Source organism: Myotis myotis, unplaced genomic scaffold (assembly GCF_014108235.1).
Source record: "Myotis myotis isolate mMyoMyo1 unplaced genomic scaffold, mMyoMyo1.p scaffold_m19_p_9, whole genome shotgun sequence".
NCBI classification, from domain to species: Eukaryota; Metazoa; Chordata; class Mammalia; order Chiroptera; family Vespertilionidae; genus Myotis; species Myotis myotis.
In genome coordinates, this window is record NW_023416401.1 from 19,451,043 (window position 1) to 19,463,643 (window position 12,601).

Here is a 12,601-nt window from a genome sequence, read left to right on the forward strand (position 1 = left end):
AGGCTGCTCAAAAATATTTGTTTAATGAATAAACAGTAGAAACAGCATCCCGGAGAATCCAGAGCCAACACTACAGAGCAGGCGGGGTGAGAGGATGTGCAATAAGACCCCAAACATATTTGTTTTATTTTTTTTTAACTTTTCACCATAGAAAACTTTAAACATATACAAAATAAGACAGAATAATTTAGTGAACCCCCTGGTGCCAATCAAGTCATACCAATCCTGTTTCTTCTGTCACACCCCCAGTCTGCTGTCATATTAATTTGAAGCAAATCCCAGACATCACATCATTTAATCCATAAGTATTCCAATATGTATCTCCAAAATATGAACTCTTTAAAATTATGTACTCATAATAAAAAAAAAATTAATGCTTTCTTATGTTATCAAATGTCCAGTCAGTGACCAGATTTCTGTCTCATAAATACTGTTTTCTTACAATTTGTGTCAGGATCCAAATAAGATCCACATGTGGCAATTAGTTGATATAAATTTTAAATGTCTTTTAATTCGTCTCTCTTTTTTTCCCCTTGAAATTTATGTGTTGAAGAAAGTAGGTCATTTGCCCACAGTCTGGGTTTTGTTGATTACACGCCTGTGGTGTATTGTAACAAGCACCTCGGTCCTAGATCATTTATTCATTGGTTATTTCACATAGAGCATGATCAGCTCCAGGGTTGACTTTGTTGGCTTGACCACATCATTGATGGTAGTGTTTCCATGACGACGCACATAGCATCTGGTTGTTTCTCATCGCTGTCACATCAGCAGCTCTGGCTGCTCAAGACCTATCTATCCATTCATTCATTAGGGGTTGTAAAATCAGGATATTCTAATTCTATCACTCCTTATTATTTCTTAGCTAGAATATTTTTATACATAAAACTTGACTTCAACTACTGTTTGATTATCCTAAAGTTCGCATAGGAAGAGGTAAATATGAGATTCTAAAACTTCACCCATTTTCAAAATTATGAGCTGGACGCAAGCATTTTCCAATGGTGGGCAATCCATTAGGTTTATTTTTTTCTAGTATCATGATGACCTCATCAATGCGAACACTTGATGTGTTTTAGTTCATTGAAATTATCATCCTTATTGGTTCTTACATTGTCCCATCTTTGACCAACCAGTGGGAGACTCTTTTGGCAATAGTCCTAGTAGTATTTGACAGCTTCCTTGCTATCCATATAAGAGGCTCCAAGTTTATTTTACCCATTTCCTTCTCTAGACTTAGAATTAGCTATTTCTCCAAAGATCTCTGCTTCTTTTCAGTATTTTAAGACCACAGTCTTGCTGCTTTGGGTGCTTTTGGCTAATGGATTGATCAGTGCTTTTAGTCCTTTTCCATAAACAGAGCTAGAAATATGCTTATTTGCTTGTTTGATTGTTAAAATAATATACAACATGAGTTCAGTCTGACTTTTCCAATTCAGGAATACAGAGCTTTTAACCTAACCTCTTCTACCTTTCTATCTTCTTTCTACCTCACACCAAGAATCCCAATCCCTAAGAACTCTAAGAATGAAAAAATTGGGATAACTATACACTCACACAGTCTCAGAATAGCGATATCAACACTACCACCACCACCACCATGATTATTGTAAACATGAAAACAGTTACTTTGTGTGTGTGTGATTCAAAATGCACAAATTACAGTATTTTAAAGTCACTTAGAATAGCTCTTCTCTGTGTGGTTCTACTCAACAAGGGGAACACAGGTTTTGAAAGAAGTCAAAGCTGAACAACAGAAACACAGGCAGACAGAGGGACTGCAGGAGTCAGGGTGAGGAGGGGCATGGGTGTGGCCTCTGGGGACACAGTGGAAGTCCAGCTCCCGCAGTCAGGAATCTGAGTTTGAGAGAGGACGTCATGGAGGGTGAAGAAGTTCCGCTTTGTTCATCTAAGGAACAGGGATACACAGATGGATATGTGGGAGGTGGAGCTTTGGGACAATTAGTCAGTGAAGCACTGACTAAATTAGAGACAGAGAGGACAGAAGACAGACATCTGTTTAGACCATCCCGGTTGCGCAGCCCATTCATCGATTACTTAAGTGGCACCAGACACTGTGCGAGGCCTCAGAGACCCAGCGATGGAACACAGCGAGCTCCCAGATGACTGGACTCACACAAGTACCTGAAGTATCTAAGTTCCATACTTGATGTAAGCACAGAGGACATCAGGGGTATTCAGAGGGACCATGACTGTGGTGAGGGGTCATTTACTTTGGGGAAAGGCTCTCTGACAGAAGGAGATACCAGGAAGGAAACTGAGAGACGTAGAGAGTAGATTTGGGTTGGGGGACAATGCATTCTGGGATAAAAGCACTAGGTCTGGGGCAAAGGTGCAAAAGAGAGAAGGCACAGATGGCTCCCAGAATGCAATCACAGGTGGAACTTTGGATTCAGCCAAGGACAGCAAAGTGTGAACAGAAGACAGATCCAGAAGGGCCTTGATGTTATACTGAGAAATCCAGGAGTAATCCAGAAGGCTACGAGGAACCAGCAAGAGAATGACACCCTCAAACCCTCTGGTGGGAAGCAGGAGAAGAGATGGAGCTGGGGAGGACCAAAAGCAAGCAGTGTCTGTAGACAGCTGTTTTAATTTTTCTGAGATGTGCACCCTGAGGGCAATGACAAGACAGGTTTACACTGAGGCAGACAGTAATCAATAAAAGGTATACCCTGGTCTGTACCTCATTCCATAGCAATGCAAAAACAGAACCCAAGAGCATTTTCTTCCTCTCTTACCTGAAATATCTGCTTCAGGGAGAAAAGGGCCCTTCTTAAATCTCGCCCGCTGGAGTTGTACAGTTTTTCTGAAAGAAAGAAACAACATGTAAAATTAACTTAATTGATTCAACAGACAGTAAAAACACAGAGAGGATATGAACAATTACAGAATTTCCACTGGAAAGGTGAGTAAACCGAATCCATTTCATTTAGGATACGGGCCGCACCTCCAATAGAGCAAAAACAGTCTGGGCTGTTATGGGGGGGCCCTGGGGAGTTATAGAGAATGATACCCAGATTTGCACCCTCAGCCAACACCCTCCCTCTCTCCAGCTCTCTATGTCCAGCTATTTATAGACGATTACACTTGATGGTGAACTATATCTAAAAAATAACAGCTAAAACTGAATTCACCCTCCACCAGCCTCGTTCCTTGCCTCACAGCCCCTGTCCCACCATGCTCTCCAGCTCCAGTATAAATCATTCTGCGACTGGGCTGAGAAAGCTTTTCAGTGCTGCCTTTTTCCCTGGGGGCTGATGTTCGCCTCAAGAGACCCAAGGGAAGGTGGTGGCCCTCAGGATGGACTGGCTTCTTCGATGACAGGAGCCCAGCTGCAGCTGTGCCAGTTCCTGAGCTCTCACTCATGTTCAAGGATGGGCCCTGGCTCTGAGCAAGGCAGGTGGAGGAGCCCTGGCTCTATATTCACTGGTTCAAAATTCCTTCCAACTTCTACAACCACACTATTCAATGGATCACATTTAACATTTCCTGGTTAGGCCAGGCCTTGTGAATAAGGAGGTGAACTTGACCCAGGACTCGGCCTCCCAAGGTCACAATGCAACAGGATAAACAGGTGAGTAATCCAAAATTACTAGCAGAGAGAGTACCTCTTAATAAGGTAAGGAGGCTTGCATTAGGCTTTCTGCCATGTACCACCAGACAACAAGCAGAACTCTGCCTTCCATGGATTCACAACATCACCTCCGTCTCTTAGTTACCAGCAATCTGTCATGGCTTCTGATTCTTAGGAATGAGAACAACGGTTAGTTGTGTCCTGACTGTTAAGGTTTTAGTACTTTGCGCCATTGTCGAAACAATCCCTTTTTAAAAAAATAAGGATTAAGCATATTAGAAAATAATTAGCTGAGAATGACAATATGTTGTTGAGGATTTTTGCACCTATATTCATGAGCAATATTGATCTGCAGTTTTCTTATAATAGGGTTGACATTGAGGCAATGCTGACCTCTTTGGTTGGAAGTATTCACTCCTTTTCTACTTTTAGAAAGAGTTTGTGTAGCCTTGGTGCTACTTCTTCCTTAAATGTTTGGCGGAATTCTCCAGTGAAGCCACCTGGGGCTGAAATTTTTTATTGTTGGAAAGTTTTCATCTATAAATTCAATTTCTTCTATAAAGATAGGGCTATTCTGATTATCTATTTCTTTTTGAATGAGCTTGGTGATTTGTGTTTTTCAAGGAATTTCTCTATTTCACCTAAGTTATTAAATGTATAGGCATAAATCTGTTCATAATATTCCCTATGATCCTTTTATTGACTATAACAATCTCCTTTTATCTCTGATATTGGTAGTCTGTTACTCCTCTCCTTTTCACTTGGTTAATTTGGCTACAGCTGTATCAATTGTATTGATCTTTTCAAAGAATCAGCTTTTTATTTCATTGTTTTTTCCATTGCTTTTCTGATTTCTATTTTACTGATTATTTTCTTCCTTCTGCCAACTTTTGGTTTAATTTGCCTTTTATTTTCCAGTTTCCTAAGATGGAAACTTAAATAATTGATTTAGACCTTTCTTCTGTTGTAATGTAAGTATAAAATGCTATAAATTTCTGAGCACTGCTTTACCTAAATTCCACAAATTTTGATATATCATGTTTTCATTTTCATTCGATTCAAAATTAAATGAAGTTTGCATATTTCATTCAATTCAAAAGGGAATAACTTAATCCTTTAATTTTTGTTTGAACTATGATATAGTACTATGTTGCTTAACTTCCAAATATTTGGAGATTTTCCAGAGTTCTTTGTGTTACTGATTTTTTAGTTTAATTGTTCTATGTTGAGAACTTTACATATCAATTACTTAAATTTATTAAGGTTGATTTTATGGCCCAGATTTTTTTTTATCTTGGTAAATGTCTAATGTACACATGAAAAAAAAAAGTGTATTCTGCTGTTATTGGGTGGACTGTTCCATAAATACCCACTAGGTCACACTGAATGACAGTGTTGCTAAGGTCTTCTATTCTTACTGAATTCGTGTTTACCCATTGAAATCAGCTATTATCGTGGATTGTCTATTTCTTCTTTCAGCTTTATATGTTTTGCTTTAGGTCCTTTGAAGTTCTGTTGGTAGGTGCACTCACAGTTAAGGTTGCTATGGCTTTCAGGAGAACTGACCTATACCATTATGTGATGCCTCTCTTCCTCAATATTTCTTATTTAAAGCCTACTTTTCTAATATTTTCTAATGTTAATATGGTCAGTTAGTGTGTGGTTAGTGTTTTCAGGATGTATTTTTTTCCATCCTTTTATATTTAACCTGTCTGGGTAGGGTTTCTAGGACATGTGTTTAAGACTTGTTTCTATCCAATCTGACAATCTCTATCTTTTAACTGGTCTGCATTCACTGTGTTTTTAGCCTCTAGGACAGTGGTTCTCAACCTTCCTAATGCCGTGACCCTTTAATACAGTTCCTCATGTTGTGGTGACCCCCAATTTCATTGTTACAAATTGAACATAATTAAAACATAGCGATTAACCACAAAAACAATATGTAATTATATATGTGTTTTCTGATGGTCTTACGCAACCCCTGTGAAAGGGTCATTCAACCCCCAAAGGGGTCGCGACCCACAGGTTGAGAACCGCTGCTCTAGGACATCACCAATGATTCCTTTGGTGGCACTGAACAGAGACCCCCAGGGAGGCCTGGCCCTGCCTCTTCCCCTTTGATGAGAAACCTCCTTGTACAAACACCAATGATATCTTTAAGTGGAACCAAAAAAAACCTCTCCCCCTTCTTTTTTTGCCATGACTTTTAATTAAAACAAACTAGAATTTCTACTCAGGAAGTAAGTACTTTGCATTCCAATAGTCTTTAATTTTTAAAAAATACTTATAATTATCTCTTTTACTTCAATAATTGTTGATTCCAAACAATGCTGAATAATAAAATAGTATGGTTCCCAAACAATAATTATTTCTTTTATGTGAGAAAATTAACACTACAGATTTCAGAGAGAGATTCACAGATTTTCATACAGGTTTTTGTTCTTTTAAGACATTGTGGACAGATCACGAGAATTCTCGCTTCATATTACACAGTGTTTTACAAAGTATCATACTTTAAAAAGATATTAGCTTGTAAGAACATGTAATAAATAACTTCAAAATGCAATGAGTATTTAAATTTAAAGTGTGCCTTTAACATTTATATAAAACGTTTTTTGTACTCGTCCAATAGAAGCCTATCTGGTCACTGGGTAAAGCTAGCAATAAAACTACTGGCCTGCAATGTGTCAATATCAAAGCTCAAAAGATCAGCTAAACTATATTAGCATATTATGTATTCTGCATAAATGACCTTTAAAACACTTTGGTTTTCTATTTATTTATTTATTTATTTATTTATTTATTTATTTATTTTTAATCCTCCCCAAGGATATATTTTCCCTTGATTTTTCAGACAGAGTGGGAGGGATGGAAGGGGAGAGGGAAAGGGAGGGAGGGAGGGCCATTGATTGCCACCCACCCAAGCCCCAACTGGCACCAGGGATTGAACCCGCAACTGAGGTTCATGCCCTTGACTGAGAATGGAACTCAAGACCCTTTGGTCTACAGGCTGATGCTCTAACCACTGAGAAAAACCAGCCAGGACTAAAACACTTTGTTTTTTAATTCCATAGCTATAAAGCACTAGATGAGGTCTAAACCAGAAATCCTTCCATCTGGCATCTAAGTTGTAGCTTTTTTAAAAATCTTTCATAAAAATGATAGACAGTGACGTTTTATTTTTATGGACAAAGATACTCTCTCCCAAAGTACTGCAAACCTTTCTTCTTCCTATGCAACCAACACTTTAACAAATGTCATTAGTTTGTCCCTACATCATATGAGAACATATGGAGCTATCACCATTGTGATTGACATTTAAATGACCAAATACACATTCAAAGAGATATTGCCCCAAACTACTGATTTTTGGAAAAGATAACTGATATTATCTCTCTTCAAAGAACCAATATCATTGTGTAAAATGAAACCACAGTGCTTAATTAAAACAAATTTTTCATCTATTTTAAAAGCATAGTGATACCAAAAAGCCGCTATACCCTACCTGGCTTGTTGATTCTTATTTTAAATTTTAAATTATAGTTGACATGCAATATTGTATTAGTTTCAGGTGTACAACATAGTGATCAGGCATTTATATACCTTAGAAAGTAATCACCATGCTAAATCTAATAGCCATCTGTCACTGTACATAGTCATTACAATATTATTGACTATATTCCCTATGCTATACATTACATCCTCATGACTAATTTTATAACTGACAATTTGTACTTCTTAATCTCCTTCACCTTTTTGCCCCTCCCCCCACTCTGTGCCATCTGACAGTCATCAGTTTGTTCTCTGTATCTATGAGTTTGTTTCTGTTTAATTTTGTTTGTTCGTTTGTTTTGTTTTGTTAGAGTCACCATATAAGTGAAATCATGGTATCTGTCTATCTCTACCTGACTTATTTCACTTAGGTTCACCCATGTGGTCATAAATGGCAAGATTTCCTTCTCTTTTTTGGCTGAGAAATATTCCACATCTTCTTTATCCATTCATCTACCAACAGCTAGGTTGCTTCCCTCTCTTAGCTGTTGTAAATGATGCTGCAATGAACATAGGGGTATATATATCTTTTCAAATTAGTGTTTTCATTTCTTCAGATAAATGCTGGAAGTGGGATTGCTGAGTCATATGGTGGTTTTCCTTCTAAATTTTTGAGGTGGCTGCACCAGTCTGCAATCCTCACCAGCACTTATTCTTTGTAGTCTTTCTCATAATAGACACTCTAGCACAATGAGATCTCGTTGTGGTTTTTATTGTATTTTCCTGATGGTTAGTGATGTTGAGCATCTTTTCATGTGTCTGTGGGCCATCTGTATGTCTTGTTCTGTTGATTTTAACATGCATTTTAGGAGACACCACAATTTACCAAGAGGTTAGGAAGGACTAGGGATGGAGGATGCTGGTAAATGACATATAATTTGTCATTTTATGAGAGGCACAATTCCTGCTGGTAGAAAAGGAGCCAGCAGATGTTTTGCCACTGCAGATATTACAGTCAAACCAAAGACTGCTGATAGCCCTTTGATGTGGCTCAAGAGCAGCCTCCATCAGCCAAAGGAGAAGTATTTCTTTCCACAGCCTAGTCCTGGCTTCCTTGCTGCTGGGTTTTGTAGCCTGCAGCTTTCACTGCTGAGTTCAAAGAACTGACTGTTCCATTTGTGTTGCATCCTAGAACACCCTACAGAAAGTCAGACTCTCCAGGGCTGTGTGAAGGGCTCACCTAGGAACAAACTACAAATTGGTAGTACAAAATAGTTATGGAATTATAAAGTACAGCATAAGGAATAAAGCCAATAACATTGTTTTATTTATTTATATATATATATATATATATATATATATATATATATATATATATATATACACATATATATATATATATATGGCTAATATGCTAAGTGTCCATCCTACTGGGAGCTCTGACATGCACTGACCACCAGGGGGCAGACGCCCAATGCAGGAGCTGTGGAGCTGCAGTGACTTGGCAGCAGTGGTTCTTGGGTGATGCACCCCGAAACCAAAGAGGAGGGAGCCTGATTCCTCACAGGGCCACATGATTCCACCTTCGGCTATGGGTTATGTTGTTGCTGGGGCACTGTTAGCCCTGAATCTGGTTTACTGCACACTTGCATTTGCGTTCCACACCCTGTACGACAGCAACTTTGCAGAGTGCCCTCTCATACTCCAGGACACCTCAGGGGATGTCAGAGAGCCGGTTTCAGCCCGATCCCCATAGGCCAGGCCAACGGACCCCACTTGCTGGAAGGACCCCACTCACTCCACAGACACCCTTCAAGCCACGGTGCCACCCCAGGTGCGGCTGGCCAGGGAGGAACTCCGGGAGGTTGGTTCCAGGGCGTGTTCTGCCCATCTCACCCAGTCCTGCCCCACCAGCCACCTTCTAATTAATTTCCTTTCAATGTGCATGAATCCGTGCACCAGGTCACTAGTAACTATATATGGTGCCAGGTGAAAATATAGGGGGAAACACTTTGTAAAGTATACGATTGTCTAACAATTATGCTGTCTACCTGAAACTAATACAATATAATGTTGAATGCAGAAAACAAAAGCAAAAAAAGTAGGGCTGGGATCAGGTTGGAGTCCCAAAGTTTTGTCATTCTCCTGAGCTTTGAGGCTGCCAGGTGGGAGGTCTGCACAGAAGGCCCCTCTCCCACCAGCACAACCCTGAGGAGTGGCCATAGCTCAGACTGCAGGACAGTGGTTCTCAACCTGTGGGTCGCGACCCCTTTGGCGGTCAAACGACCCTTTCACAGGGGTCGACTAAGACCATCCTGCATATCAGATATTTGCATTATGATTCATAACAGTAGCAACATTACAGTTATGAAGTAGCAACGAAAATAATTTTACAGTTGGGTCACAACATGAGGAACTGTATTTAAAGGGCCAGAAGGTTGAGAACCACTGCTGCAGGAGATCCAGGGGAGAGGTGGGACCAGGGCCAGCAGCTGGGAAGATGCTGGGGGATGGATTATATAACCAGCAGAGCTCATACTTTGCAAATAAATGGATTTGGGCATTTATTCTCCTACCCCTTTCCAAGTTGAATTTACCTGAAGTGAAATCATTTGTGTGGTGTTAGCCTTTGAGTAAAGGGCAATTAGGAGCCTACATTTGGTGGAGAAAAGCGATGTAATCACATCACTTGTTAAAGTCTTCATAACTGCCCTCCCATATTTTCTCTTCACGCTTCTTGCCTTCTAAAATGAAACATGTTCCTTTAAGAGATGCAATCAATGTGTTACACTCTTAACTAGCTTAGAGTCACATGGAGTGGAGGACAAATTAGTTAGAGGCCTCTGGGAACCATCCCCGCTTTGCTGTCAGGAAGGTCCCATGCCTCCTGCTCAGCCAGGAGCGCGATGAAGAAAACCTCAGTGTGTGGGGAAAGAAAGTCCAGGACATTAGAAGAAACCAGTGAAAAAATTAGAAGCAATTTGCATCGGCAAAAGAATGTGGACAGGAGGAGCCAAAGGCATCTGTGAGTGTGTTGAGGGGAGCGGAGAGTGAAAGCTACATCTAGAGCATGCTCTCAGGCTGTTGAAATCACTGACTTTAAGACTAACCATGAAAACACATCCTTCTCTCACCAACTATCAAACACATTAACCAAGAAGCATGTGGACCAAGACCCCAGAGGCCCTCCTCAGTACAAGGAGACAATAACTCTCCTTTTGCCCCCAGGCTTCTACAAAAGACATCCCACTGAGGAAACAGATTTATTCCTAGGCAAAATGCCCATGCCTCGATTTAAAAATCTGTTTAGACAATATAATCATCATGATTTTTCAGGTGCAGCCACAAGAGTGAATTCCTCCTTCGCTAGGATGGAGCTGCGTGACATTTGCTTTCAGACTCACAGTGAGAGAGGGCTGGTGAAGAACAGCTCTGTGGAATGACAGCCAGCAGAAAGCCGGTGGCCCAGCCCAGGGTCTGCTCCTTACCCTGCCAAGAAGCCCACAGCCCAGTCATTGTCAGAAGCATTCCACTCTGGAAATTCTTCCCATGAGTTCAAATGAGCCACGTGGTACTCTGATGACTGGAAGTACAGCCCATTGCACCCTGCAACTGTGCTTCAATATTGCATGTGGATACAGTGGCACAGGGGGGAATGTTATTTTTCAGTGTAAACCCTGCTTAGTCGGCTTTTGGAAATATCTTTCTCCAGTGGTTTTTAAGGTTTGGGCATCACAGACTCATTTGAAAGTCATATACAAGCCACAAAATGATGTTCAGACACACACAATGTTAGTGCTTCCTGTGGGTCTTCAAGAGATTTTTAAGGACGGCAAGTAAGAATCCTTGATCTAATCCAATATCATCCTTTCACAGAGGAAGAAACTAAGGCTGGAGAAGTGACATCATTGCTGGCCCCAGCGCTGGGATGGTCTCAGAAGAGGGGAGGGTAACTGAACTAGGCCAGTGGAAATAGAATTGGCCATACGTTCTGTTTGTACAATAAGAGCAAACACTGGGCCACTGAGAATCACGCGCATCCTAACCATGACACTCACGTCAGCATGTACATCCAGAGAGCACACGTAGAAAAGCAATGGTTCTGGAGGCGGCCCGTGAGAAGTGGTGACACAGATGAGTAGGGACTGAAGGTGGCCCGCTCCCCCGTTAGTCCAGAGGCAGCCCCTTCAGCCTGAGGGTGAAGAGGCTAAATGTAAAAGAGGACAAGGTAGAGAGACCTGATGAGACAAGCCTGCTTCAGAAGACTGAATTTAAACGCAAATTCCCTTGGAGTACCATCACACTCATAATAGTTGTAACATAATCCTTATAATACTCCTTTACCGATTACTTAGTAAGCACTAGGGTTACAAGGACAAATGAAGACAGTCTCAGCCACCAAGCGTTGATGGTGGTCCTGGCCAGTGTCGCTCAGTTGGTTGGGCATCGTCCTGTGCACCCAAAGGTTGCCGGTTCCATTCCCAGTCAGAGCACATATGGAGGTGGTGGGCTCATCCCCGGGGTGAGCGGGGGCAGGGACAGCTGACCCATGTTGTGCTCTCAGATTGATGTTTCTCTCCCTCTCCCTTCCCTTCTCTCTAAAAATCAATCAACTGAAAAACAAAAAGAGTTGATGGTCTAATTTCCCCAAATGATGCCAATGCCCTGTGAGAAGGTGACGGCATCACTATGGAGCCACCAGAGGAAGGAGCAGAAAGCCTGTGATCCTGGGCCTGAGAGTGGAGATTCAGATGAGGTGACAGCAAACAGACTTCAAAGGCTGAGTGAAAACGAGCCACAGTGAGAAGTGTGTGCAGAAGGGGAAGCTGAGGAAGAGAAAAGAGCAAGCACACAGCCTGGGCGGCAGCAGAGGGGAGCGGTGTGTGCAGAAAGGACAGTCACCTCACCATGGCCAGGGCGCCAGCAGGCGGTGTCGGTGATAGCATGGGGCTCGGGATAGACAGCCCGGCTCTGTCGCCTTCTTTAGCTCCCAAAGGGCACAAAGAGCTTTTAGGGCCTGGACATCCCAGGGTGCTTCCTTGTATCCCCAGCAGGCAATTCTGGCTCTTTCCCTCTTTTCTTCCTTCCAACCGCCATGGCTACTTGTTGGGTTCCTGGCTGGGCCAGGCAGGGGAGTAAAAAGGCAAACAAGGCATGACCTGGTACATAAGCGCAGAGCTGGTGTCAGCGTGGACACGAGCGGGCGCTCTGGGCTTGCGGCAGAGAGGACCATCCCCATGAAAGTGGCAGCCTCCCAGGAGTTATAGACCTGGAGGAGGTACCAGGCTTGAAATTATACGATTTTGTGCACGCTTCCTTGTCTGTCATCACCATCTTGTCATCACCACCTTGCTGAGCCCCACCCAGCTTCCCAGTTTGTTACCTTGGAAACCACTCTGACAACCATTCTGCACTGAGGAAAGCAGCCCTGCCCCTCTGGGTCTGAATCATCCCAGGAAACCGGTGCCCTGACTGTGGGAGCTGGCAAGCTTTGGGCCCAGCGAAGTGCACTTC

The 12,601-nt window shown here is 41.9% G+C and overlaps 1 protein-coding gene across 17 annotated transcripts in view; it reads right to left on the reverse strand.

The window, feature by feature from the left end:
- FHOD3 (formin homology 2 domain containing 3) overlaps positions 1-12,601 on the reverse strand; it is a 415,178-nt gene that overhangs the window by 222,559 nt on the left and 180,018 nt on the right. For all 17 annotated transcript variants that reach the window (XM_036321024.1, XM_036321008.1, XM_036321023.1 and 14 more), the window contains exon 4: positions 2,760-2,827. In XM_036321024.1, the coding sequence (XP_036176917.1) occupies positions 2,760-2,827 (68 nt within the window). The remainder of the gene's footprint in view (positions 1-2,759; positions 2,828-12,601) is intronic.